Source organism: Vespa crabro, chromosome 9 (assembly GCF_910589235.1).
Source record: "Vespa crabro chromosome 9, iyVesCrab1.2, whole genome shotgun sequence".
In the NCBI taxonomy this organism is placed as follows: Eukaryota; Metazoa; Arthropoda; class Insecta; order Hymenoptera; family Vespidae; genus Vespa; species Vespa crabro.
In genome coordinates this window covers 242,962-270,906 of record NC_060963.1, presented here as the reverse complement: position 1 = coordinate 270,906, position 27,945 = coordinate 242,962, and the positions used below count along the sequence as shown (strand labels likewise).

The 27,945-nt window shown below is 37.0% G+C and overlaps 6 protein-coding genes and 1 long non-coding RNA gene across 23 annotated transcripts; 4 read left to right on the top strand and 3 right to left on the bottom strand.

Moving 5' to 3' along the window:
- Positions 1–18: 18 nt before the first annotated feature.
- LOC124426859 (Bardet-Biedl syndrome 2 protein homolog) lies at positions 19–11,209 on the top strand. Of its 8 annotated transcripts, XR_006942812.1 has the most exons (15): positions 19–513; positions 636–755; positions 825–1,013; positions 1,123–1,305; positions 1,375–1,597; positions 1,673–1,884; positions 1,958–2,128; positions 2,251–2,355; positions 2,429–2,741; positions 2,867–3,121; positions 3,240–3,439; positions 4,353–4,452; positions 5,592–6,442; positions 6,524–7,828; positions 7,911–11,209. XR_006942812.1 is itself a non-coding variant. In XM_046969031.1 (11 exons), the coding sequence occupies exons 1-11, from the start codon at positions 289–291 to the stop codon at positions 3,332–3,334; spliced, it is 2,091 nt and encodes a 696-aa protein (XP_046824987.1). In that variant the 5' UTR covers positions 19–288; the 3' UTR covers positions 3,335–3,559. The 8 variants fall into 8 exon arrangements, 1 of the variants encoding a protein (XP_046824987.1); XR_006942810.1 differs by having other exon boundaries at positions 5,599–7,828; XR_006942814.1 differs by having other exon boundaries at positions 5,592–7,828; positions 9,960–11,209.
- On the bottom strand, positions 1,455–4,357 carry LOC124426875. The gene is made up of 5 exons (XR_006942823.1): positions 3,587–4,357; positions 3,234–3,399; positions 2,276–2,588; positions 1,940–2,072; positions 1,455–1,588 (listed from the first exon to the last, which is right to left on the bottom strand). It is a non-coding gene; the product is annotated as an uncharacterized LOC124426875 (long non-coding RNA).
- Positions 11,210–11,872: 663 nt separating the features above from the next.
- Positions 11,873–12,749, top strand: LOC124426727 (insulin-like). The gene is made up of 2 exons (XM_046968789.1): positions 11,873–12,218; positions 12,691–12,749. Exons 1-2 carry the CDS (start codon positions 11,873–11,875, stop codon positions 12,747–12,749), a joined length of 405 nt encoding a protein of 134 aa, XP_046824745.1.
- Positions 12,750–13,784: 1,035 nt separating this feature from the next.
- Positions 13,785–17,213, bottom strand: LOC124426873. 6 transcript variants are annotated; one of them, XR_006942822.1, is made up of 3 exons: positions 17,123–17,213; positions 16,910–17,043; positions 13,785–16,837 (listed from the first exon to the last, which is right to left on the bottom strand). XR_006942822.1 is itself a non-coding variant. In XM_046969055.1 (3 exons), exons 1-3 carry the CDS (start codon positions 17,133–17,135, stop codon positions 16,020–16,022), a joined length of 465 nt encoding a protein of 154 aa, XP_046825011.1. In that variant the 3' UTR covers positions 13,785–16,019. The 6 variants fall into 6 exon arrangements, 3 of the variants coding, with proteins under 3 accessions (XP_046825011.1, XP_046825010.1, XP_046825012.1); XR_006942820.1 differs by lacking the exon at positions 17,123–17,213 and having other exon boundaries at positions 13,785–15,283; positions 15,361–16,837; XR_006942821.1 differs by lacking the exon at positions 17,123–17,213 and having other exon boundaries at positions 13,785–15,322; positions 15,413–16,837.
- Positions 17,214–17,939: 726 nt separating this feature from the next.
- Positions 17,940–21,644, top strand: LOC124426866 (cysteine desulfurase, mitochondrial). Of its 3 annotated transcripts, none has more exons than XR_006942817.1 (11): positions 17,940–18,076; positions 18,172–18,251; positions 18,359–18,475; positions 18,550–18,687; positions 18,753–18,958; positions 19,087–19,208; positions 19,323–19,480; positions 19,550–19,821; positions 19,934–20,023; positions 20,219–20,356; positions 21,330–21,644. XR_006942817.1 is itself a non-coding variant. In XM_046969041.1 (10 exons), exons 1-10 carry the CDS (start codon positions 17,971–17,973, stop codon positions 20,280–20,282), a joined length of 1,353 nt encoding a protein of 450 aa, XP_046824997.1. In that variant the 5' UTR covers positions 17,940–17,970; the 3' UTR covers positions 20,283–20,434. The 3 variants fall into 3 exon arrangements, 1 of the variants encoding a protein (XP_046824997.1); XR_006942818.1 differs by lacking the exon at positions 21,330–21,644 and adding an exon at positions 20,653–20,902; XM_046969041.1 differs by lacking the exon at positions 21,330–21,644 and having other exon boundaries at positions 20,219–20,434.
- Positions 20,039–22,509, bottom strand: LOC124426869 (ypt/Rab-type GTPase ypt7). Its single transcript, XM_046969047.1, has 3 exons — positions 21,675–22,509; positions 20,937–21,181; positions 20,039–20,838 (listed from the first exon to the last, which is right to left on the bottom strand). Exons 1-3 carry the CDS (start codon positions 21,852–21,854, stop codon positions 20,640–20,642), a joined length of 624 nt encoding a protein of 207 aa, XP_046825003.1. The 5' UTR covers positions 21,855–22,509; the 3' UTR covers positions 20,039–20,639.
- A 270-nt stretch (positions 22,510–22,779) lies between these two features.
- LOC124426871 (COP9 signalosome complex subunit 8) lies at positions 22,780–25,592 on the top strand. 3 transcript variants are annotated; one of them, XM_046969048.1, is made up of 4 exons: positions 22,780–23,000; positions 23,264–23,334; positions 24,267–24,445; positions 24,847–25,592. In XM_046969048.1, the coding sequence occupies exons 1-4, from the start codon at positions 22,944–22,946 to the stop codon at positions 25,101–25,103; spliced, it is 564 nt and encodes a 187-aa protein (XP_046825004.1). In that variant the 5' UTR covers positions 22,780–22,943; the 3' UTR covers positions 25,104–25,592. The 3 variants fall into 3 exon arrangements, with proteins under 3 accessions (XP_046825004.1, XP_046825005.1, XP_046825006.1); XM_046969049.1 differs by having other exon boundaries at positions 22,781–23,033; XM_046969050.1 differs by lacking the exon at positions 22,780–23,000 and adding an exon at positions 23,070–23,185.
- The last annotated feature ends 2,353 nt before the right edge of the window (positions 25,593–27,945 follow it).

The window sequence follows — 27,945 nt, the reverse complement described above, 5'->3', positions numbered from 1 at the left end:
TATATACGAGTATATTATTATAATATGTATTTATAACTGTTACATACTATTAAAAAATTCTCATAATGTAAAATATCATAAAGTAGGTAATGACTTTTTATTAAGGGAGCAAAGTTTGTCCCTGTTATGAATCATTTACAAACTAAATTTGATGTATAGCTTATACCAAGGTGTGTTATATAATATGGCAGAAAAAATCAATACACTACAGTCTACTCTTTAGTATTAGGAGCAGAAGAAGGTGTTATTTATTTGGACCTTAATACATCTAATTTACAATATTTCTAGATGGCTGCATTTTCATTAAATATTCAAAAACGTATAGAATCAGGTCTCGTAGCTAGTGGAAAATTTGATGGTTCTCATGCTTGTTTAACAGCTGTAACCTCTGGAGGAAATATTTTAGTACACAGTCCTCATAGGCAACCTCAAATTAAGAACAATGATTCTGAACAACCAGATGGAAGATTATCTTGGAGTGGGGAACTTGCTGAATTGCAAATTGATAGTCAGGTCGGGCGATATCTAAGAAGCATGTGAATTAAAACATATTTTTTATATTAAAGAATAATATAAAACAAATATATATTATATTGGATAAGGAAAATATAAGATTGATATTATTCATTTCTTAGGTAACAGCAATATGCACTGGGCATCTTGGGGAAGATGAAAGAGATATTCTTTTAATAGGAACTTCTACACACATTTTCGCTTATCACGTAGAAGATAATGCTGATATTTTTTATAAAGAGGTAGTTAAGGTTTTAACAATTGTGATAATTTGATGAACAACGTTCTGCTAATATATCTTTATTTAACAGATGACAGATGGTGCACTGTATATAACGATAGGAAAACTTGGATGGTTATCGGATCAAGTAGCAGTCATTGGTGGTAATAGCTCGATAACCGTCTTAGATTCCAAGGGAACGGAAATTTTTTGGACAGTGATGGGTGACATAGTTACTTCCATTGCAATATTTGATTTTGAAGGTGATCACGAGAATGAGGTATAATGTGCTAACATTTATATATATATATATATATATATATGATAAATCCTTTCATATAGATGATATATTTTATATATTTAATTGTTTAATTCGGTAACACTTGTAGTTGCTTATTGGGACAAAAGATTTTGAAATAAAATTATTGAAAGAAGATGCAATAGTGTGGGATACAAAAGAAACGGCATCGGTAACTGCATTGGCAGGACTTTCTAATAAACAATTTGCATATGCAGTGGGAAATGGAACAATAGGTGTTTATGAAGCTGGCCAAAGGCTTTGGCGAGTTAAAGTGAGAAGTACAGATGAAAAGACATCTACAATAAACGATCTATATCCACTTTATCTAGTTTATTTTCAGTCTAAACACAGAGCAGTGTCTATACGAAATTTTGATATAAATGGAGATGGTGTGTTAGAGCTCATCACTGGATGGAGTAGCGGGAAAGTTGATGCAAGATCTTGTAATACCGGAGATGTCATATTTAAAATACAATTGTCTACTGGCGTGGCTGGCATTGTAGAGGCTGATTATAGAAGACAAGGTAGACCAGATTTAGTTGCCGTATCTATTTCTGGAGAAGGTATTCAAATTTCATTTAATTTCATTCACTTTTGGCAAATAGATAATCATTATTATAATAGAGTAATATTGTTAGTGCGTGGATATGCTCCTGGAACTGCAATGGATGCTCCAGAGCCTGGTGAAATAATGCGTGAATTATTGTCTAAGAAACAAGCGTTACAAATGGAACTTCGACAAAGAGCTGCATCGGTTCCAAATATGTATCATCATACAAAGCTAGCAGTTAGTTTAATATCAGCTAGGGGTGCAGCCCGTCTTGGTATTGCAGCCGGACCAGGTCTTTTGGTAATACATTAATTTGTTAAATCATAAAATTATTACGAATAATTCTTTTAATTACCATCATTTTTTTACATAGGTTTATTGTGCCATAGTATTTGCAGAAGGTGTATTCGAGGGTGAAACACTTGTAGCTCATCCAAATAGGCCGCAAGGTGAATTAGAAATTGAATTACGTCCTCCAAAAAATGGGCCTATCGATATTCATGTAAAAATTAGTGTTGGTCCACCTGGTGCAGATTTATTACAGGCATTTGACATTTGACATTTATAAAAAGCTAGAATAGTTTCAACAAATATAATAATAAATATCATTTGTTATTTTTTTTTTTTTTTTCTTTTTCTTTATGCTAATACTCCTTTATCTTATAGGTTTTCGAAATGACAAGACAATTACCCAGATTTTGTATGTATGAAATTATTTCACATCCAGAGGAAGCTTCCCAAACGGTAATAGATGGCGGTATTACTATAGAGGTAAATTATTAAAAGAGATTTCTATATAGTGATCCATATCTTAGGATTAATCAGAATCATGGTATTCATGTAGGTTGCTGAGAGAGCACAGCGTATTGCATTATGGTTGAATCAAAGTCTTCTGCTTGCAGAGGAGTTTGAAGTCGCGGAAGAAGGGCCAAACGCTGCCTCGATCGAACTTTGGCTTCGTGGATTAAGAGATAACAAAATCCATTGCTTTACAGCAAGCCCTTCTGGAAAAATAACAGTACAAACGGAAGACTCGACGTTTGCTGGTGATATAGTTCAATCTTTGGCAATGTATTTGGGTCTTAGAGAGCTTAATTCTGAATCAAAATTTCCAAACGAAGAAAGTAAAATGCTAGAAGCTTTAGAACGCGTCAAAGGTTATATCTCATTATTTAATATATTTTTTAATAATTCATATTACACGTATCGAGGTCATCGGAAGTTAATCAAAGGTGACGAGATATAGACATATTAATTTAAGATTTATTTTTGTTCATTGCAGGCTTAAAAGATGTCGATGCGAAACTTCAAGCGGAAGCTGCTAGTACTGCTCTTCTTCTTAAAAATGTTGTTATTCGCTTAGAAGATGCACGAATATTGCAAAATGTAGAAGAAATGAGGAAGCGATTATTACAATTGAAAGCTATAAACAGTGACCTAATTAGAAATCACGAAATCAGAATGAATAGTAATCGAGATCTTTCAATAAATTTGAAAGAATTGAATATCGGTGTCCAACGAGTCGCAAAATTAAGAGGTATTTAACATTTTCACTACGTCAGTTGATTAGATTATATAGCTTGTTTTATTATTAAATGCTAGAAATATGCGATAAGAACGTTACGAAGAAGTTTCCTTCCATTTCATACTTTTAGTCGGTAAAGCTGCTACAAATGCAGTCACACGGTGCAGGACTGCGATACAGGATGAAAATCCAAGGGCGCTCCTTGCAGCAATGCGAAACGGTTGATTCTGACGCCTTACGTAAGGACGAATATACGGTATTTTTATTTTTCTGCGTCACTATTGCTACACCTGATAATGAAATACAGTCTTACATGTACATTGTAAATCGGTAAGTAAGATGCAATCACGTTTCTGACCATTCTTAAGTATTCGAAATGAATGAATTTAATTTGAAAGTATTTTTCTGTGCATTTATTTTACTCATTCAATAAAAAATCAGTTAATACAAGGAATGCTTTATGAAGTATATAATTACGTCTATTGTGATTATTACGATGGTAGGCTTCTAATGATTAGGATTATGATTATTTAACATTAAACTCGTTCGTTCGATTGTCTTCGGATATGAACATAAAAACAGCCATGACCTGTCAAATAGAAGTGTCGAGAGCACACAGTCATCATCATTACATAACGCGCGAGATATCTATTTTGCTGCTAAAAGAAACGACTTTTTTTCTAGTTTAATGAATATCGTAGCACGTGGCACATTTTTCGAGTTAAGCTTAGATTCTTGCATACGATAATATATCATATTTTTCATAATTGTTGTTGCATCAAAACTTTCCAAGTTTCGTAACACAATTTGTTGTTAATAAAGCATGATTCCTCTTAAGAAATTCCTTGCAACTTAATATTAATGGACGATATTAATGGTTTCAATAGGATGTGCGCGAGATGAAGATAGATTCGAAGAAAAAAGAAAAAAGAAAAAAAAAAGAAAAGAAGAAAAAAGAAAAAAAGGAGAAAAGATAAAAAAAAAAAAAAAAATGAAAAGTCTAGTATGCTTAAGTGTTCATAATGAGCCGTTTGTTTCAATATGCTTAGATAATCGTACGAAAATGTATGTACGCGGTATCACGCCTTGAAAATGACAGATATAGATTTTGTTTACGGCTCACGATCACGCGTAAATGCCATGATCAGCTTCTAAACAGTAAACAATCGTTTATAAAGATAAAGTTCATTGCGATTAGACCAAGACATTTGACTAGAGGGTGAACTATTATAACTATTTTCAGAGTTTTATATACTTCCGTGATATACTGCATTGTGTTGTGTCTCTGCTTTGCTTCTCAAGAGAACAAAAACGAAGAAAAACACTAAGGAACGATAGCATTTGTATGTACGATTGCTTTTTATCTTTTTTTATTTTTTTATTTTTTTATTTTTTTTTTTTATTTATTTTTTATTTAAATTTTAACAAATATTACTTTGATATTTTATCAACTTCGTTGTCGGTATTAAATTCATAATATTTTTAAATATATATTTAGCACGCAAAATCGTTACCCAAGGGTGACAAGTAATGCATATAAGTGGCATTTGGCCATTTCTATTTTCTGTTTATCCATTTATACTAGGATGAAAAAAAGTTTACGATTATGCACTTCCGCTGGAATCCAATAGAACGGATTTTAGATTGTTATCATTCGTCGTCTGTTTTTTATCGATAAGAAAAATTTCATCTTTCGTCGTTTGATATCGAAATCGTACTTTATTCCTTCGTACTTCTTCTCGATGGAAAAACTTATTCACTAATCAATACCCGATATAAGTATAGAAAGTTTTAAGTCGTTCGATCATTTCAACGTCAACGGTAAAGTATTTTTCTAGTGGAAAAAAATGAAGGAATCCCTTGACAAATTCTTTCTATTTTGGCGCCATTTCTCGGAATCTAATCCCATTGATAGGCTAAATATAGACGCCTGGATTTAAGAACGAATAAGATCTCCGCGTGACCCACCCCCCGTCTGTTCTCTCGGGTTATCGTTGTTTAATGGCACTCTCTTATCACTTATCACAACGGCAGCACGGAGTTATTACTCAAAATTTTTTACGTTCAACACAACACGGCTAAGCAAAAAAGTAAAGAAATATAATGAGGAATCTATCAAAATGATCTTAACGCCTTTTACGGATAAGATAATGCCACGTATTCTCGTCTACCAATCTTTTAAGCCAGAGAGAGAGAGAGAGAGAGAGAGAGAGAGAGAGAGAGAGAGAGAGAGAGAGGAGCCATAAGAGGAAAGACCGTTAATTTTGTTTTCGTAATGAGATCGCCGACACATTGTTTGTACGTCGCTGATATCTCGATACGGAACTCCGTGAGATATCCAAGAGGATAAATAATATTAATTTAACGAAAAATGATCGCTGAATAGAATCTGAATCTGTATTTCTCCGAAATATTCAAGAATATTGTTATGGTTTGGTGATCGCTTCCCTATTTTTATTTTTATTTTTCTGTTTCATGGGAGGTCGTAGAAGGATCAAATGGCTGAAGAATTGGAAGGACAGAGTTATTTTAGACGAACTCGAGTAAAATAAGAATACACGTAAATCTTGTTGAAAGAGCTCAAAGTTTTAAAGTGGTAAAGAGGGCGCACATATGCGTGGGCGTATTTTGCGGAACGACTCGACAATCGCTTTTTCATGTTTCCTTTGGGTTGTGTCTTCGAAAACGTCGTTGTGTAAATTCAAACAATCTGCGTACGCAGAACCGTCGAGAATACTTCATTATAGGTGGATTGGTAATGAAAAAGAAGGTCAATGGCTAAACTTGGCAGGAAGCTCGCATGGTCGTCGCAGGAAGCGACTTCGACATCGACGTCGACGTTGACGATGGGACGGCTGCAGCTCACACGTCAGACACGCGTTTCGTTTTATCGCTTACGATGACAAACGTGAACATGTCAAAGTATCTTCTAATTTTTATTTCATTTGCGAAATGAAATATGAACGACAAGGATAATAATTGGAATGGTCTGGTAGAAGGTTGATGTACTACTTGCTTTTGAATTGAGCGCGAGGCTTTTCTTTTAGTTGATTAATGCATCCAAATTAGTCAAACGTATTTCCGTCAAAAATATCTTAGAATCTCGTATCTCGAAGAAATTTATCTGTTATCAATGGTCAACAATTGTGTTCTATCATTGATGCGATAGGAGTATGATGTAAATGTTTTTCCCGCGCGATGTCGTCGATAAGAGAGTCGTCGACTTGTGCGCTTTCTCGATTATGTCGACGCCAGGTCGATATGGTGATTTGAACTTGGACCTCACCGTGACAAGGAACGAAACTATTTCTTCTCGCTTTTGCTGATTGCCATGTATTTTTTTCATCGATCTTCGACTTCTCCTGATTTATCATTTTTTTCTAAATTTAACTCGTACTCTTTTTTTTTTTTTAGCAATATTCTACATGCAACATTTTCTTTTTGTATTTTGAAATTTCTATCGGAGTCGATTTTCTTTGGGATCAAAGTACAATTTCTGTAATTACATATGAGTTACAACGAATTACTATAGTACCATTAGAAAGGTCTTTGCAACAGATCGGTAGAATTAGATCGACCTATTTCTGCCGGTACGTCTGCACTCTATTATTCAATATCATAGGTAAGCCACCTCAAACGGAAGGACTGCTTAACTTGGTTGTACTAGTAGCATTTATGCGATGATAAAAATAAGATAGTTAAACGATCCTAACATTATCTTCTTTTTTTCTTTCCTTCCATCGTGTACGATATCAGGAAAACATTTTATTGTACCTCGTCGATAGACTATTTCAATTAAAAAATATTTCTATGCGATCTTTCGCCGCCGGAAATAATTAAGCATCGATAATGTTTCGACATGAAAATGATGTTTCTCCAATAACGAAGATATAGATTTAGAACTTCAGTTCTAAGCGCTGCACTCCGCTATTCGTATGCATTAGATAAATGCTCAGATAGTGAAATGAATTATCTTGTTAATATATCAATAGTAACTGCAGTAACAATTGGCGCAATTGCAAAGACAAAATTATCTTGTTACTATCGGTAGGACCTAAACTATGATAAAAGTCATTGCACGTGTAGTTAACTGTTGCCGGTTAACAACTGCTTAGTCCAATTTGTATATTCTATGCGCTTAGAAATCAACTATAAAGAATTCGTTCGGTTTTCCTTCAGAAAATCAGAATATACAGATATGTAATTTTAAGATTATTGTTCTATCATATTTAGATAAAAATGATACATTCGAAAATGAAGTAGAAAAAAAAGAAATGAAAAAAAAAAAACACAATCGAAAGAAGGATAAACGGATAAGACAATCTGACGATGTTGTGAAGGCCAGTGATTCGTTGAATTTATCCTCGCTTGTAAGATTAAAATTTTGCGAGCGTAGACGGTAACTAATAGTCGGATCACGAGGACAAATTGTGACTGGTGCAATGATAAAAGAGACTGGGAGCTTACTCGATTACACCGACGTCAGGTCGGTTGCGAGTTGAACTTGGACCTCTCGTAGCAACAGGAACGCTCGAGAATCGTTCGACGAATCCCTTCGAAGAGTTGGAACGATTTTAAAATCGAGATATACGAGATGGTCGAACGAGAATCAGATCGCGTCGATTCGACGTTATCTTCTTCTCGAATACGCGCCAATAACTTTGAAAAAGAGAATATTATCAATCTTTCGTGTTCAGGTTAACGATAATGATCCTCGCAGTAAGTAATTTCATAATCGTAATTGTAATCGATAAGTTCAATTAATTGTAACTTTCACAGCTTATTTTATATTTACTAACAGCGATAATTAGCAGCGATATTCTAGTCTACTGGAATTTAAGAAATTAAAGGTAAAAAGAAGCAAGACAATCGGCCCTCTCGAATGGCCCTCTCGATCGGTCGTCTCACCGACATACGAATTTCGACGTCGCGCTTAATAGAGAGACAACGACTCGACGGGGAATTATGCGGCGTTGGGCGCATAATCATGAGCGTAGTCTGATCGAGACAGTTGCTCTGATATGACCCCCTGCGAGAGTGGTCTCAATTTTAAACTGCGACCGATAGACGGTAGAGAGCGGAAAGAGAGCAAAAAGAGAAAGAGAGAGAGAGAGAGAGAGAGAGAGAGAGAGAGAGAGAGAGACGAAAAGAGAGCCTATAATGGACCGTCGCAAGCGTGATTGGCGTAACAAGTCGGGCCTAGAATCGACTTCGACTTGTATACATATAACGCCTACATTCACATATATCGTAGCCTGGATCTCGAGCGTGCACTCGAAGAAGAAGAAGAATAAGAATAAGACGATACGCGAAGAATATAGTATATCGCTCGTAAATATACGATAAGTATGCCGCGAGCTTATGCCCCCTGCGAGAGTGTAGTGCCTATTTCAAAGTGCAAATGACAATCATTCACGTGATGTTTGCAGAAATCCGTTTTACATGCATACGTATCGGATGATATATTCGCTAACTCGTAACTTATAATTTACTCTATCGGTTTCTACCACCAGCTGCACGACCGAGTTTCTCTCTTCTAGTCGTTCTATTCGTTAATGCCTCTCTAAAAAAAAAAATATCTCGATCAATGAGGAAAACAGCAGATAGGGAGAATGATTGACGGATACCGAATAAAAATACAAAGAGCTTATTTTCGTTGATCTCGAGAATACGCGAAATCTAAGCTTATCGTCGAAACATAAATTTGACTATTTGCCGTTCGATTTCTCTTTTGCCTCGATGACCGATAATCCTTGCTAAAAATAAAATCGTTTCTTCTTCGGGTGCGAAGTACGATCCGTATTTCTCGGGTTGGCAATTATGCGGTCACTGCCACGGGATAATTTAAAAGGAAAGGAAAATATCTTCCGTGTCAATAAATCGGTGCCAGAGGTCCTTATAAAATGGCCCCGATAAAGCAAAGAATATTTTTCTAATTAATTAACTAACTTGTTAGGATGGTGTTTGCTTTTACGAAAAGAAAGAGAAAGAAAGAAAGAAAAGAGAAAAGTAAAGGACCTCTCCTCCCACATACGAGTCAATCTAATTCTTTCCTCTTAAAAGAGAAAAAGAAGAATGTCTTTCTCGTTAATATAGTAGAAGAAGTCAAGTACGGTGGGGTCAAAGAGAAAAAGAAGATGTATATTCGACAATCATGGACGATTAGTCAGCCACGAGAGTGCATCGCGTGAAACACGTGGGACATTGTACGTCCTTGGTGTCGTTCCCCTTTCTTCTTTTTCTTCTTCATCTTTCGATGTCTCTCTCTCTGTCTCTCTCTCTCTTAATCGAACGGACAAACGAAAGAAGAAACAAACGCAGTGTGAGTGGACAGCTTTTCGCAACTACGCTATATAGTGCTCCTCGTACACGTGACATAATAAAAGTAAACCTAACCGAGTACAGTTTCACTGCACGGTAGTCGCAATTACATCTATTAATAGATCACGAGAAGACGTGTACACGAAGCTTTCATCTCAATAGCACGTTACTTTACGGTGACAACAATAAAACTCGGTGTTCGAGTTGGCCTACGCTCTAGCATGACTCTATACCGGTCGTCGTAAAAGAACCTCGCGGTAGAGATCGTGGATTTCTAGTTAGGCGAGTTAGGCGAGAAACGCGAACAAAAAGAAAGAGTCAGCTCTCGTAGTTTCCCCGTTCGATCGAACGTATAATTCCATAACGATCGAGGGAGTGCCTTTTGTTCGAGGATCGAGAGATAAGTAGAATTTTATATTCGAATGAAGCAGTTAATACGCTTCTCTAGGCGAGATTAATAATTATCTTTCTTCCTTTCGATCGATGCTTGAAACGCATAATCCTAGCGCACAATCGTCCTATTTAACAGGTATGCTTCGCGGAAATCGTTTAAGCGGACCAGATACGAAACGCAAGGCTTTATTTGAATTGTAAATGTTCATAACTGGATAATTGGTGTGATCGTTACATCTCGTTGATCCTACGGATTTATTCACATTATAGTTCGTTTTCATTGGATCGTTGGCAGCAGAGAATTCTCGTATTTATCAAGGGAAAGCGTGTACGATGACGAGATCGAAGGATAAATCTAAACTAGAAAAAGGACGAGAATTTTAGAATGTTAATCTTAATGAAACTTAATTATGTGATGAGCGAAAAATCCACGAACTCGAGCTTGTTTACGGTTTGCAACCGTTGATGGTCTCTATGAATAGACGAGGGACTCAAACGCAATTCTTTTTTCAATTCAAGATATCGGAATTGGTACAATCGCCGGAAAGAAACGAGGGTAGGAGGTCGAACGAGCGTTTCTCTTTCTATCTCTCTTTCCCTCCGCTATCTGGCGAAAAGTACGGAAAATTTATCGTACCGAGACAAAACAGGCATTATGATTAATTAATGGATCCCGATAACACAAAGCATCCTTTGTTTCCGGTGATCGATAGAAATCGAAGATCACTCGGGATGATTCTATCAGTGTGTTTCTTGTAAACTCGTGCGTTCGGTGCTTCACGTTTTCTTTCACGCATCGCCGATCGATCCTTCAATTATATTACAATGAGAAAGATCTTCTTATCTCGCGTGCTGCGCTCTCAAGTACGATAATTTATTATGTACGTAATGGAATATCGATTACTTTGTACTTTGTTTCGAGTAATTATTACGATATATGTACGTACAACTCGCACGCTTGGGTTTAAATTAAATTGAAAAAAAACAAAAAAAAAAGAAAAAGAAAAAGAAAAAGAAAAAAAGAAACAAAACAAAAGAACAATAAAACAATTTTAAGCGATTCCGCGTCTGCGCTCTCAAGGAAGACGAATACGCTACGTTTTATTTATAAACGCTTTGGAAATTAAGACAATCGGTCAACGACTACGAATTATCTTAATTCTTTTTTTTTCCTTTTTTGTTTCTTTTTTCTCTCCTGTATTTACAACATTTCCATGTTGTGTTCCCATTAATGAGGGAGAACGATAGATTTACAAATCCTTCGAGAATGAATTTAATAAGTTGCAATAAATGTCTCATCTCGAAGAATATGGTTATAAAGCATATAGTCATAAAGCTACGGATCAAAATATAAAATAGAAATGGCTATTGAAAAGCTGAAATATATGTTGTTGTCGGTAATTTATTTGAAAGAAAAATAATCGTTCGTACACGAGCGATTCGGTTCGTAAAACATAAAAGATTGTTACGACGTCGCGACGATGCAAAAGCATCCCCAGGGCTATTTCTTTTCGACATAGGCGGTCAAAGAAAACAATAAGAAAATGCAGACGAGTCCTCTCTGTCAGCGTTAATCCCTTCCCTACATTTCTGCGATCGGTTTGCACGCGTCTGTCCACCAACAGGCATGCTCTCCTTGTTTTACCCCCTCTCTCGCGGCTCTCTCGGGGCCCGTAAAATCTGGAACAAGAACCGCGTGGTGAGACGAACCGGTACCAGTGACACCGAGAGACTCGGTAGCAACGGAGCTCTTCTAAAGTGACGACTTTCTCGGTCTCACATTGGTCCACGTCTTTAATCTTTTACACGAACAAGAAGGTAGACGAAGACAAAGAGGAAAAGAATTTAAGAATACCGAAGTCAAATTCGTCTTTCCTTCAATCCTCTTACGAGTACGGGAAGAGTATCTGGAAAAGCAAAAGGAAAAACTCTATAAGTAACAGTGATAGCATCCTTTTATCTATTTATAAAAAATTACTTCGACCTATCGTCGTTTTTCTTTATTTTCGTTGAATTTATCGAAATAAAAAGTAAAAGAGAAAAGACAGGATGACGTCGAAAAGATATTGTTCGACAACGGGAATCAAAGGATTTGGCACGGCAACTTGGATCGTCGTGACGATCTTTCTCCTTTTGAATATTCTCGGGACGATGGATTGCGCGCCTTACAGAAGATCTCATTTGAGAACACTGAGGTTGTGCTCGAAAAGGCTCAGCGACGCGTTGTACTTGGTGTGCAGCGAGCGAGGATACAACGAACCCTTCTCCTATAGCGGCGAAGATGAGCCACGCGGTCCTACTGGCCCTGGACTCGTCGAAGAATGTTGTTATCATTCCTGCAGCTACGTACAGCTCGAGCAGTACTGCAAGCCAACGTCCGAGGAGAAGCGGGGAGGTACCCGCGACGTCATGTGAGTGGATGTTAGTTTCTCTTCTGGTTTTTATTTCATCTCTCTCTCTCTCTCTCTCTCTCTCTCTCTCTCTCCCTCCCCCTCTCTGCCTCTTTCCTTTTCTCATCCTTGCTCTGATCCTTGCTCGCTGCACCAGGCTTCGTCATTTCCATTCCTTCTAGCGCAAAGGGACTTCTTTTTTCTTTCAAAAAGATTGTCATTAATTCGTTTAAAGCTATCTCTTCGGTTTAAAGATATCATTTCTTCTTTGATAAAGAACCACGCCGATTTGTTTTATTTTTAACGAGAGAAAGATATATATTATGATTTTACGCGTATATTTTCAGTCGGTTTCGAGTTCCTTGACATCGTTCGCTCGAGATTTCGCAGAATAATCGTAATCGTCACGCTTATCCTCGTATTATGTGACTTATTTTCTAGCATATTAACTACCACGATATCTTTCCATGATAATAGGTGCTTCGCCTTACACCATCGGTGCAAAGACTCTTACCATTTCTATTGACAACGATTGACTGTAAGGAGGAAACAAAAGGTCAACCTAGTAATTGCAATAACCTTTGACTCTCTCGATCAACCTTCACACGCGAACGTCGTGATCGTTCTCCTTATTTCTCGACGATTAATCTTATAATCTGATCCCTTCCAGTCGTGCCCGATCGATCGTAAAATACCGTTAGTTAGTTATTCTATTCGTACGTTTCTTCGTCAAAAATCAAAACACATCGATAACTTGATTGTTATCATCGTTCTTGGTAGTATCGAAAATACCAACTTTCTTTCTCTATTCTTCTTTATTCTTTTGGACTTTACATTCGAGCAAGATAATAGATGGTTTACATCGAGCATTGTTAATTGTACACAAATCGCCGGGAGTAAGAAACCGGAACAGCGTGTGAGCGAGCGAGCAAGCGAGCGAACGAGAGAGCATAGTTACCAACTTTCTTATCATCGCCACAAAGATAATCCATGTTACTTTTATTAAAGTTCATGGTTATACGAACTGGCTTTTTATAACAAGATTAGTCCGAAGTGCTAGGACAATTCGCTATCTCCGCTTTTTCGTTTCATTTTTTTCGCTTTCTTCCCCCTTCCCTTCCCTTCCCATCGCTTCTTTCCTCTTCTTTTCTTTTCTCGGTTGATTTAACGTGATGTGATTTATACGCTCTCGTGAGACTTGTTTTTCCGAAAATCTTAATCGATCTTTCTTCTTACATAAGCAGTGTTTAGGTTACGATCGTGACACGTGCGAGTCCTTCGTTTGTTTCGACTATTTTAACGAAAAAAACGCGTTGATAATGATCGATCGAACGAACTGTTACTTATCCTTTTGTTTTTTCGTTTTACAGAGAGGAGTCCATCAGAATAGTGAACTTACCCGACTCTTTTGCGAAAATACAATCGCCGTCGAAAGAAGAGAAACCGTTATCGTCAAGTAATCACCGTACAAGAAAAGGCAAGGATTGTCGGACGAAGAACGGTCGAAAGCACGGACATGGCGAATGCTATTAAGAGGAAAGAGATTTTTCTTCATAACCATAACAAAGGAGAGAAATAGCGAATCGTAATACCCGCGAGCGTATTCGAATGAAAGCGCCGCCGAAAACGTCGCCAATCTCGACTGCCTCGTTAGGAAAGTTCGAAAGAAACTCATCTTCTGCGTCTTCGGCTTCGTGATCTTTCACAAGATAGGGATTGGAGATAGAATGGACTCGAATCTCTTTTTCTACAAGACAAAAATAAACTACACCAACCATCAAAAGGATCAAGGACGATCGTAGATGCTCCGAACTTTTTCGTACATATTTTAAGTAGATATATTTTTAAATAATCGAAGGACGATAATAGCTTGACTTGCACGCTGAGTGTTTGTGCGTGAGAGAGAGAGAGAGAGAGAGAGAGAGAGAGAGAGAGAGAGAGAGAGAGAGAGAGAGAGAGGGTGAGAGCGAGAGAGGGGGAGAGAGAGAGAGAGAAATAAGCCACGTTATTTCGATACGTTAAGGAATCTAGTCCCACAAAAGGGTGCTGGTTGGTCGTTGTTTTATAATCAACGTTATCAACTTTGTCGTCCATTTGTGATTTTCTTCGTAATTTACGGGAAGAGGATGATTCGACCTTTTCTTTTTTTTTTTTTTTTCTTTCATGATAAGACTTACAAAGTCGAAAGAAAAATGGCGAGGTTAGGGAATGAGTTTGAAATACACAAAATTGGAAGACATGAAATTTGTGGATCGCCAGCAATGAGGGAAGAAGAATCAAGAGCTTTGACTCTCGAGTACGACTTCCTCACTAAAGACAGTAATGATTAATGTAACGTGAGAAAATTTGTGATTCATTCAATCCATTAATATATTTCTATTATTTTTTCTTTTTTTTTTTTCTTTCGTTCTAAAGATTGAATTTGAGATTAATCACGTGATCTCACAAAGGAAGACTTAATAAAGATTTTATTAACGTAAAATATTTTTATAGGCATGTCAAGTGCAACAAAGCAAAAGCTTCGCTTTCGAGTTGCCGGATGACATTAATTCTCTTACCGACTGATGATCTCACTAGTATTAAATATCAATTATTGTTTAGCACTAAATAATCATATTATTAACCTTAACGATTAAGTAAAATACGCACCTCGGACTATTGGACGTGGTTAGAAGCAAATCGTTTGTACGATTCATCTGCGCGCGAGAATGATCAAAATGAAATAACTTTCGATCGGGAATCAATTGAAAAATGCTTCTGACTATCTGTTAGGGATCAATATTAATTCATTGACTTAGTCCTTTATTTATTGGAATTTCGCTGGCAATTGGGTCGTATGATTAACGATTAATAAATATTTATATATAGATCCGTTCACTGTTTTCTATTTAGCGTTACCTTTGTCTTCCCCTTTCCACTGTCATTCCTTCACAAAGCATCTTAACGCATCGCTGACCATACAGAGAGATTTCCCTTTTCGCAATCGCTGCATTCTTTGGCATTTATCATCCTTAGAGATAGAAACTCGAAACCCAAGATAACGTTGACATCGATATATCGTCGACTTTTTCTATATCGTATATCGGATTATTTCAGCATTATCACATTTCTATCATAATTAAAGAAAGAATAATCTATAATACTCACGTTTGCGCGACCATCTTGTATGTGTATAATTAGAAAATATAATATACGATACCGCTTCAGACGTCTCGTTTTAAATTGAAATGGCACTTAAAGCGCCGTAAGATCCAAATATATTTCTCCAAAAATTGAACTTCTCGGTAAAATATTTCTTAGAAACTACTTAACAAGCGATATGTCACTTTTACATACTTGCACTTCGTACTTTTATTGGTGGATACGCGTTTTATGGTTCTGCAAGATGATTAACTATTGGCATTCGTTCTTCCGCTGTCGGAAATATATTTTTGTCGCAGTGACTGTCTTGAAATATCCGAAAGTATTCGCAAATCTACCATGTCTTACTATAACATTACATATAGATGTTATATTAAGGTCACAGGGATATACAAAGGTATCGATAGTTTGAAAATGAAATAACATTTTATTTTTCTGACAAGAGAAAAGCCTTGGAAAATATTTGTTCGTTCTTTTCAAAAACACAGGACGTCAATATTCTCGGTATCGCAAATATTATCCTCGTAACAGCAAGTCTTAGCAAAGTCTCGTAGTTTTTTTTTTTTTTTTTTTTCGTTCGGCTTGCGTAAAAGATCTTGGGAATCGATCGTTAAAATCGTTATAAAGCTCGTACAGTTCTTCGACTGGCCATATGAAATGACACATCATCGTTTTCCCTCTACCAAGTAAGAAATAGGACAATCTCGACTTTGTTATCTTTCTTTTCTTAACGTACGTAAGCACATGCATTGGAAATCACGTCGGATGCAAAATTCTTTTTTTTCCTTCGTATAATATTTTTAGATCTTAATTTAATAGACCTTAAAATATCATAATTTTTCACAAAAGCTAATTACATGGATGGATTAATGAGATGTAAAATTATTCATTTCAGAAAGTTGTATACGTCTTTGATGCAGGATTGTCCGGATAAAGCATTATCCGAAGAACATCCTCATACTTCGAACGAACTGACATGAGCAAACGATAACGTGCAATGCAATGTGAGAGTTTAGCCGGTGTTCGTTCATTCAGAATGACCTTTTAATCTTTACAATTATTTACTAGGAAGGATTTCGACGTTACGAATTCGACATTAAGCTCGAGACTTTTCGTTGTTTGTATAAATTATTATTATTTAGCGCTAAACAATCGCGTTATTAGCCTTAACGATTAAGTAAAATACGCACCTCGGTCTATGTTATTAGATATCGTTAGTCTAACGTATGAATTGAATAATAGACTCCTTGAAAATTACCTTTCATCTTACGATTATTTACCGCAACATTCTGAGACAGTACGGAAGCAGATGGAAGAGATTTCGATCGATAATACCGTGTTTGTTTGTGAAAATCTTCCCGGATAGAATCAAAATTAACATCCACGATATGCTCTCCCTTTGGATTTGCTATTTTCTCAGAGATATCTCTCTTCTCGTGTTTATCGAAGGATGTAGATTTGTTCTCCCGCTCTAGGGAAACATCTGAAAGAATAAAAGGAAAGTAGAAAGTTTGACCGATCGATTGGTCAGAAAGTAAGATCTTATTTTACTTACCAATAGATTCGGTTAGCTCGAATTTCTTATAGTCCGTCTTTTTAAAATCAAATTTTTCGATACCTCTTTTGAGGCGATCGTTGTCACAACAGATCTTCGTGAAGAGATCCATCAGCCGATCTTTGCAATCTTCTCTAAAAGCCGCGTTTAACGTTATCGGCAGCATAATCGAGAGGGTAGTTACGATTAATAAGGTGTCCTGTCTTTCGTTACCTTTCCTCCTCATCTTTGCGTTTGTCGCAGAACGATGTTACTTGCACGACTTGACCATTTGTTCAGCGTTCCTTTCACTTTAAATCGAACCCTTATCCGAGCGTACGTGTTTAAAATACGCTCGCACAATCTTGCACGATGAAGGTTTATTTATCTGTCGCGCATACTTTACCTGCTCGATTAATTCGATCATCGTCATGTCTTGAGAATGTACCAGAGCGACAAACTCGCGAATACCAGGAGAAAGTGATCGAAACGTTTATCGATCTTCCTTATGTCGACTTGATATTTACAACGTCATTTGCATTATTGTTCCGTTAAATAAGTGTTACGGTCAAATTCCTCAAGGGGGGATCCGATAAAAGAAAAATAAAATATTCGCATACTTTAACGGATTAGCCGATTTTTGTCATTGAATTGGTGTCTATTGGGGAGGACAACCGCAATGACGTAAAACTAATCCAAGTTATTAATAGATATATAATAATGTATAAACGCAAATTGACGAAGAACGTAATAGATATGTCTATCTCTTTAACGGCAAGTGCATTTTTCAAAGGCAAAGTCGAAAATATCGATTCATACAATAAAATAACTTTGTCGAAATTTCCTTCGAAACATATTTCATTTGTAATAATTATAAAAAAATTATTTTTACTTTCATAGGAATCGTTAAGTAGCGCCGTCGCTGATGAAAATTTGAATAGCACGTTTCACCGAATCAACGGTAGATGACACTGTTAAGCGATACTGCACCGAATGACAGAGATTGCTCAGGTTAAGGGCATGTGGAATAGTCGAATTCGCGGGCACGATTAGTAATTACTTATAATATTAATATTTTCATTATGTTTCGACCGACTAGAAGTTTAATGATAACGTTACGGCAAGTTAAAGATTGTCGTTCTTTAAGTAGGTTTAGTCAACAATTTTCAGAAATCACCGAATACGAATGTATGTTTTATTATATGTTATTATATATCCTATCTGTCGTTACTTGTCAAAGTACGATTAACATTTTATTATAGCGGTTTTATAATTATCCATAGCTCCTATCACCGATGAATATAAGAGAGGACCTTTGGAAGGTAGATCGCTTTATTTAGATGCTCAAGCTACAACACCTATGGTATGGATTAATATTGCACAATCTTATGCTTTAACAGTGCAATGTCTTTAATCAATAAGTATAACTATAATAATAGGTTATAAAATAATAGTACGATTAATGTTTAGGACCCACGAGTATTGGATAAGATGATGTTATATTTTACTTCTTATTATGGAAATCCACATTCTAGAACCCACATGTATGGATGGGAAACAGAAGCTGCAATAGAACATGCTCGTAAAGTTAGTACAATAGCTTATGCATTAATATGGGAATAAAGTTTTCCTTTGAATATTTTAAATGATTCTTTCCATAGCAAGTGGCAGATCTGATAGGTGCCGATAAAAAAGAGATTATTTTTACGTCTGGTGCAACAGAATGCAATAATATTGCTGTAAAGGGCGTAGCAAGGTTTTATAAATCAAGAAAAAATCATGTTATAACAACACAAACTGTAAGTATTTACAATATTAGTTAAAGATAAAGTCATTCTATTGAAATCGGTATATATACATTTAGGAGCACAAATGTGTATTAGATTCATGCAGAGCCTTGGAGGCAGAAGGATTTGACGTGACATATCTACCAGTTAAATCAAATGGACTTATCGATATCGATCAATTAGAAGCCGCTATTACGCCTGCCACATCGCTCGTTTCTGTAATGACGGTTAATAATGAAATTGGTGTTAGACAACCCATCGAACAGATTGGTGCTATTTGCAGGTACACGTATAATTGTATGCTGAGAAATAAAATATTCTTATTTTATATACGTGTATATATATATATATATATATATATATATATATATATATATATATATATTAGATTAATCATCGTTTTTTCGACAGAAAGAGAAAGGTTTTTTTTCATACCGATGCAGCTCAAGCCGTTGGCAAGATACCGCTTGATGTTAATGCGATGAACATTGATCTCATGTCTATTAGTGGTCATAAAATATATGGACCCAAAGGTATTATACATATATATATATATATATATATATATATATATATATATACCTCGCGCTATGAACTCTTGCAAATTTTTAAATTATGTCCTATTTATGGTATAATCGTTTGCATAGGTATTGGAGCACTCTATGTAAGACGAAGGCCACGTGTTCGCATTGAAGCGTTACAAAGCGGAGGTGGACAGGAACGAGGTATGAGAAGCGGAACTGTTCCAGCACCTTTGGCTGTTGGGCTTGGTGCTGCTTGTGACTTGGCACGATCAGAAATGGAGGTATGCTTCATCATTTTATAGTTCTTCATATAGAACTTTCCATTACTTATATAAATTACTCCTTTTCAGTATGATCATAAATATATTACGAATCTTTCAAATATCTTGATCGAAAAACTTATGTCTAATTTACCACAAGTTGTACGCAATGGGGACTCAATTGCTTGGTATCCTGGATGCGTTAATTTGTCATTTGCATGTGTAGAAGGAGAATCATTACTAATGGCACTGAAAGAAATAGCCTTAAGTAGTGGTTCTGCATGCACAAGTGCAAGTTTAGAACCTAGTTACGTGTTAAGAGCAATTGGAGCATCGGAAGATCTGGCGCACTCTAGTATCAGGCAAGTATAAAACGATAATAATATATAAAACAATATACGAGCACATATATGTATGCATGATACGTATCTATGTATACACGTATAATGTCCTTTTGTAATTCAATTTGGGCAGATTCGGTATTGGCCGGTTTACTACGCTGGAGGAAATCGAATATACTGCAAAACATACGATTGAAGAAGTTAAGAAACTTCGCGATATGAGGTAAAACTTCGTTGATCATAGTATAAATCTTTATTTAATGTAGAAGCATGATTAATATACAATTCATTTTCAATTTGCCATGCGTGAACATAATTATCGTTACTTGCTGGATGGATTTATTGTCGAACGTGTTTTTGACGATAGAATTATGTTGAATTCGATAAAAAAACAATCACAAAATTTGTTTCTTTACAGTCCCTTGTGGGAGATGATTGAAGATGGAATCGATTTAAAAACTATCAAATGGACTCAGCATTAGTTTTTTCTTCTTCGTCAGCGTGTGAGTTAGAAGGCTCATATATCGAGATAAGCAGAGAGAATTAAGCGTAGAGAGTAAGTTCGTAAGAGTTAAAGCTCGGTTAATTAAAATTATTCTCGAAGTATAATAAAATTAAAATTTAAAAATCGTTACTGCTAAGGACCTTAATTTTATTCCTAGATATTTATGTATATAAAAGTTTTACGTCAGTGTTTCCTAATACTTGCTCTGTATTTGGAAAAGTGCATCTGTCGTATACACGCGTGACGTGAAATATAATTCAATTCCTTTGTTTCTAAAAAAAATTGTAAAAGTTCGTTCGTTGTTTTTTTTTTTTTTTTTTTTTTTTTTTTTCTTTTAACATAAACAGGATGGATCGGTAGCTTCGTCGATATAGGAAATTTTAAAACGATCCTTGTCCATTTCGTGAAGTTCCATACGAGATCGATTAGCTTCAACTAGATGCTGCGCAATGTCCTCGAACATTTCATGTATTCCTTCTCCGGTTTTACAAGACGTTTTGTAAGTTCCAGAGATTAAGTTATGACATTGCTCGCTAAAGTGATCATATATGTTATATTATAGAAATTAAGAGAAATATATATATATATATATATATATATATTTTTTTTTTTTTTTTCTCCAGAAACCTACCAAAATTGTTCCATTTCCGCATCCGTGACTTGCGGAGTGACCCCTTCCAAGTCACTTTTATTACCGCAAAGAAAAATCTTTGCGTTTTCCGCATACGTAACTATATCCAATAGATGCTGAGATAAAAGATGAAAAGACGTTGAGTTATCTAGAGCAAATACCAGAATAGCTGCTTCGGCAAACTTGTAGTAACTCGATGTTACGGATGCTACTCTCTCCATACCTCCGGTATCCCATAATTGTAACTGTAAAGGAAAGAAAAAAGCAAGGAAACTTGTGCGTCAACTATATTTTAATAAATTCTAATTCATACGTTTCCATGTGCTATCCTAACTATGGAAGAAATAAAAAACAAGGTTAATTTTGTAAGAAAATTTCTGATCTATATTTCAGTGAGCGCAGAAAACAGAGACAGAGCGTAAAAAATGTACGGAAACGTTCCTACGATTAATCTCCACCTACGGGCTACCTACGCATCAGGTGCATATATATGCAAACTGTCTAAATCATCTATTCCATTCAATTGTAGACCGAGGATGGTGAAATATAGATTGAGCTTTAATGCGTCGTTAATGTCACTTAAAAATTGAAATACTTGAATTACCCGTTGCATTATACATAAAAATTCGATTGGAAAATATTCGGATATTGTATGAATTAACAATTAAAATCGCATGGTAAAGGATAAGGATAAGAGAGAGAGAGAGAGAGAGAGAGAACAAATTTGGTCATACTTACACGTATTCGTCTGTCGTCGACTATATATTCTTTGTCGATATTATCGAGACCAAGCGTCGATTTTCGATCGTTACTTGCGACGAAAGAATTGTTCGCGAATCGCCTGAATATAGACGTTTTCCCAACACCATATTCACCACAAAGAATGACTTTTTGCTCCGTTACTTTGACGGTAGCCATGTCCCATGTAAAATCGCCTTAACACCAACCGAAAACATCAGCAGTCAGGGATCATATTATAATGTAAAATGTACCTTTGTAAAATGGATACGGCAACGCGAATTATTTCTTTCTTTTTTATTTTTTTATATTGAAACGTTCCTCCGACCGTACGCACTTGAGGATCTCTCCTAATGCACCGAAGAAGAAGTAATCCTACGTTAACGCGATAGAATAAAAATAGTAGACGATGGACCATGAACTATCGCTATCGCAGACAAACGATTCGATTGCGATATAACAATAATTAGGATAAAATTTTCTTTCGTATAATCTATGGAAATGATATTCCATTTGAGATTTACATATGTGATCGTTATGCAGATACAGCGTCATTGTTTACAAGCAGTCGATCGTTGCTTGTGAGATGATTAATTTAAATTTTTACCGGCGGGACAAGTCACGGTATACAAAGTCATGATATACAAGGTATACACCCCAGCGCACAGCTCAGTTAGTCTAAATTATTTATTTCTTAAGAATAAAAAATATTACAATATACTCTCTAGTATAAAAAGTGAAAAAGAAAATATTATTTTAAAGAGCAGTGAGAGATTTATCGTGTTCTTGGTCTATCTCAAAATGGGAGATGACGCAACCATTAGCAAATCGAATAACCAGTTTTAAATAGTAGTTTATTTCTTATTGATTTCGGAATGACAAAATGTTTCGCAAGATGGATTTAATTATATTATAAGAATAATTATTGTCTCCTCGTTCTTAAATAAATATATATATATATATATATATATTGTCAATTGTAATCGTCGATACGTAGGCCGATATCTCGATATCGAGCCTTTTATCCTGGACGTTGGATATCGATTGGGAATCGATACGCGATTTAATCGAATTCGCGAGTTGAACCGTCGTACGGTGTCGCCCTCTAGAATGCTTATGTATTTCTTTGTGATCCGTGTCAGTCTTTGGCAGCTTCAGCTGTTCAAAGATTTTTCTTTGACGTTACTTGATTTCGATGTTTCATAGATTCCTTCATATTTTATTCGATGAGTCATTTTTTTCTCTAAGGAAATAACGAAGCTCTTCATCATGGTGCTAAACGAAGTTGGCAAATTCCTTCTCGAATTGGAGAAAGCCGAATTAGAGGTTAGCGCAATTGTGTGTCCAATTTATTAATAGGTATATTGTTTCTAATTTATCAAACGCCATTGTTCTTAGACGTAGAAAGTTGTACATAATGATACGTTTAAATCTTTTATAATTCTATCAATTATTGAAATTTCTGCTATGGTCAGATATTTGTGTCACATCTTTCTCTTCGATTACCGAATGTAAAATATTTTTAAATATATTTACAAAATTGTATCGCTCAAGCCTTTTAACCTTTATTCATGCGATATTATTTTCAGGCACCTGCTGGAGTTGCGTCGGCACAAACTTATGCTCAACTATTGGCTATGTATCTGTACCAGAATGATTTGTAAGTCTATCTCAAATTACTTATCAAACTATTGTCGAACCTTATGCGTGCCAGTGTCTCACAAAGAATGAGAAGGATCCACACGATCGAGATTGATCTATCTTTTACTTTTATTCGACTTGGCTAATTTTTTTCAATAATTGTATCATTAGAAAAGTGACCGTATTAACGTATTATTCTTGAATTACTCGTCGTATCTAGTATTTCTTCTTTTTTCTTTCTTTCCCCTTCTCCCGCCTCTAAATCGATAGGCGTAAGAATTGTAACTATTATTTATTAATCTTGATAGCGTCGAGATAACACGTAATACCAAACGTGGAATATCGTCTAGCAATTAAACTTTAATTCTATCGCAATCTACGATACTATTCTGGACTAATTTAGCATCTATAGGGAGATATAGTTTGATCGGAAAATATATTTCGAAAATGCAGAAAACGCCTTTGATCGGCATACGTTTAACTAAGAGCGGTATCTCTTGTTTTCACTTTAATTGCATTCTCCGTGCTTATATCGGCAATTATCGCATTCACGTAGTCGCGCTCGGTAGCCGGAGAATGCTATTAGTCTTGGCTAATTTGATCGGACGATTTTATGGTCAAAGCACTGTTCTCCGATTTTATCTTACATTAACTTTCAATTCAATTTGGCATGATCGTTAAGAAAACCGGAGCGGGGTCTAGCTTTTACCTTTTAATAAGATAAATGCATACGCTTATCATGATTTCTTTAGTGCGATCGATAACATTTCGATATTCCACGTTGACTTTACCTATTGTATATCAATGCTTTTGCAAGAAATATATGCTTTTGAACAAATATATATATATATATATATATATAATTATGCAAGATCAATGCACGTGACAAGCTTTCCAATAATAAAACAGTTGAATACAATAAGGGAAGAAAACAAAATTAACTCATCGTAGATGCAACGCAAAGTGCTTGTGGAAACGAATACCGTCGAATCTGAAGGATGCTAATTCGGAATTGGGCCGAATATGGGCGGTAGGGAAACACATGTGGCAACGGGACTGGCCCGCGGTGCACGTAGCTCTCAACGCGGATTGGAGCGAGGACGTTTCCGGGATCATGACTGCTCTGAAAGGTATCGTTAGCTATCGGAGGTATCGACGCGCACCCTACCTTCCACGATCTCGATAACTTTCATTATTGTCTTGGAAACCTTTTAGCGAGAATCGCGCTCATTACGAAAGCAAATATTCACCGGGCAATGTATCCATATGTCTATATGTATATATGTATATATACATACATATATATATATATATATACACACACATACGCACACATATATATACACACATATACGCACACAATATATATATATATATACACACACACACACACATGTACATATATATGTATATGTCCACATTTATTTGTTTCGATTCTGGCGCGAAAACTTAAAACCATAAATCCGAACCGATTAATTTTTCCAAAGATAAGGATAAAGGATTTGAATGCCATCGTGGACGATCCTTTCAGATAGCGTTCGCGAGCAAGCGATGACGCTGATATCCAAGGCTTACTCGTCGTTAGGTTTGACGGTGCTCGCAGCGATGACGGGTCTTGCATTGGAAGAGGCTCAACAGGCGGCGATGGAAAGGGGCTGGAGCATAGACGGGTCGATGGTCCAACCGGTTAAAATCGACAAGGAACAATGCATCTTTACCAACGAGATCTGCCTGACGGAGGATCAACTGAAAAAGCTCACGCAATTTGTCTCCTTCTTGGAGAATTAACCAAGTGCCGAACTAACGTGAAAGAGAGAGAATCGATCCTTTCGGTACTTTAAAGCCTTTAGCTTTTACAGCGTAATCGTATTACATAAACGAGGAAGTGCGCGTCAAAGGAACACAACGCGTCAAAATATCTCCGTACCTTCATCCTTTAGAAATATTATGTCACCGTATCTACCCACGCTGTCGATGTTCGTTCGATCGGAAGAACGTGCACGGTGTCGGACGTGCGAAGAAGCTCTTTGAGTTCGATCACGATCGATCGACCATCGTCCACGATAGTGACACTTTTTTTGTGCGAAATCGACTCTCGAGTGTTTTTTCTTTCCTTTTATTTTCTTTTTCTTTCTTGTTTCTCCTTTTATTCTTTTTTCCTTTTTCTTTTTCTCTTTTCCCTCTATTCTTCCCTTTATTCTTTTCTCCTCCTTTTCCGTCGAAAGAAAGAGCAATAAAAGTATCGCGAAACGTAAATATACCCGATTCTCCTCTCTATGCTTTTTTCTTTTCTTTCTTTATTTCTTCTCTTCTCTCTTTGTGGTTAATCACGTAGGACTCTACTTTCTGGAAGAGAAACCGTTGTGCAAGAGCACGCTTCCAAATTTCTCGCTACCTAGATCGTAGACAGATTGGGTGAACTTGCGTAACGTATATCTACGGAGTACCAAAGTAATGGGTGGTGGAGCGCGCGGTGATTTCTTCGATCTCGCGCGTGAAAGCAAACAACGATCGAGCGAGCGATCGCGGGTGCAGCAAATTTCGCACTTAAGGAGATTCAGCCGGAGGCATTGCGTCACACTCAAATCGAATCTTCGATTGTTCTTAAAAAATCGCGGACGGTCAGGTATGTTCTCTTTCTCCCTAGAGAAGCTATATACCCACCGACGCCAAGTAATTCTCTATGAAATCAATTCCAGGCCGCTCCACATTGTAACGTGCGCGGCTTTGCGTTGGGATCGAGATATATCTGGTAGCGTTACACGATTGTAGGCTTTTTCTCTAGACGAAATCGTTCTTTTATCAATATCCCTAGGAAGTTTCTTACGATATTCATTCAGCGGTACAACGATGTCGGTCTTGCGTACATAATCTTTCAGCCATCGCGTATTTGGATCTTCTTTTTTCTTTTTTTCTTTTTTTCTTTTTTTCTTTTTTTTGTTTTTGTTTCTCAAGACGTTCGAAGGAATTAGCAAAGTTTGCGGATATTTTCCTTTTCGTACGACTATGTCCATCCGTTCGCGTCCATGGTCCACGATACGTGGGAATGAACGAAGAAAAGCGCAGAGTCGTATCTAGAAGGCGTTCCCACGCGCTCCGTAGGACGTGTTCTATAGAAAAGAGTGCCTATCCTAGGTGCCCCGTACATATCGAGAACGTGCGATCGGCGCAATAATTGGTATCGAAAAAGACGTTCGATCTCAGCGGGGGAGGATTTCAAAGTGGATAGTAGTAGATAGAAACGATGCCACGTTAAGAAAAGACGCCAAGTTCCTCTGCGTATCTACTGGTATCGCGGCGTCCCTTGCGCCTCGACGTACCACGTGCCGTTCTTCGAATAATGCAGATTCATCGTCGTTTCAACGAGCGAGATGATTGCATCGAGATATCGCGCAGCTGTTTCTTTCTCTTTCTTTTCCTTTTTCTTTTTTTCATGGAGCTATCGCGCCTCGGCAGGCAGGCGGCGCGATCGAGCCTCGTGGAGAGGGTTAACCACGCGCGAGGCGAGAGAGAGAAAGAGGAATCACGAGTCGTTCAGGATGTTGCGAATGGCCGAGTCGATTGTTACCTCTCTTTTATTTTGCCCAAGTAGTTTGGCTCCGTGGTGTACAGGTGTAATCTGATCTTCTCTTTTCGAGAGTACCGTCGTCTCTTTTCATTCAAAGACGATCAAACTCAAGAGTCGTTTTTCTGCATTTATCACAAAGTTCGGAAAAAATTGTAAAAAGTTAAGATTAACTCGTAGAGAATATTATACGAAGAACGAGTAAAATTCTTCGTTATTATTAAGGAAAAACCGGTTTCTTTCTCTAGCGAAGTGAAAGCGAAGAGTGTCATTTTCCTCTTTGGTTTTCGCACGCTCGACGAGCATCTTCGCGCGACGTTGACGTTGCAAGACGTTCCTTAAAATGATAGACTTTTGTTTCTTCGTAAATCATTTCCAAGGGTAGAAATTTGTGGGATAAATAAAGGTGAATTGTAGAATCCAATAGAAGTTTAGCTAGAATAGGAAGATAGCTCGGGACGGTAATAAACTCGCAAGTCCTAGAGAGACTCGCAAGAGAGGAGATTAATCGAAGCGCAAAGAGGGGCGCGAGGAGGTGCATATCTCGGCGAACGGGGCTCGGCGGTCGTTGCCGGTTACCTCTCGGTTGACCTCCCCTAGCGAGCGTGCGCGAATACACGTCCTATCCTAGGCTCATCGTATAGTAACTTTGCCGTCTCTTCTTTTCCCGACTTAGCAGAGAACGAACGTACATAAGTACTCGCATCTCTCTTTTCTGAACGTGTACATGTGACGCGCGGCGGCCCGTTCCCGGTATGACCTTTGCACGGTGCCGCGGAAAACGCCGATGCTCCGAGCGAGCGAACGGCACGAATCGAACGAGCGACCGCTCGATTTCGAAAGTCCGCCTTCTTCGCGAGCTGCGGAAGGCTTGGGACGTTGGACCGAGAGAGAAAAGGAGGAGGAGGGGGAGGAGGAGGAGGGTGATGATAATGACGACGAGTACGACGGCTCGGGGTGAATGCGTTTTTCTCCCATAAATGGTACCGCCATTGCTCGATCGGTAGTACCGACACCGATACTTACCACCACCTCTTCTTCTTTTTATTTTTCATCCTCCTTTTT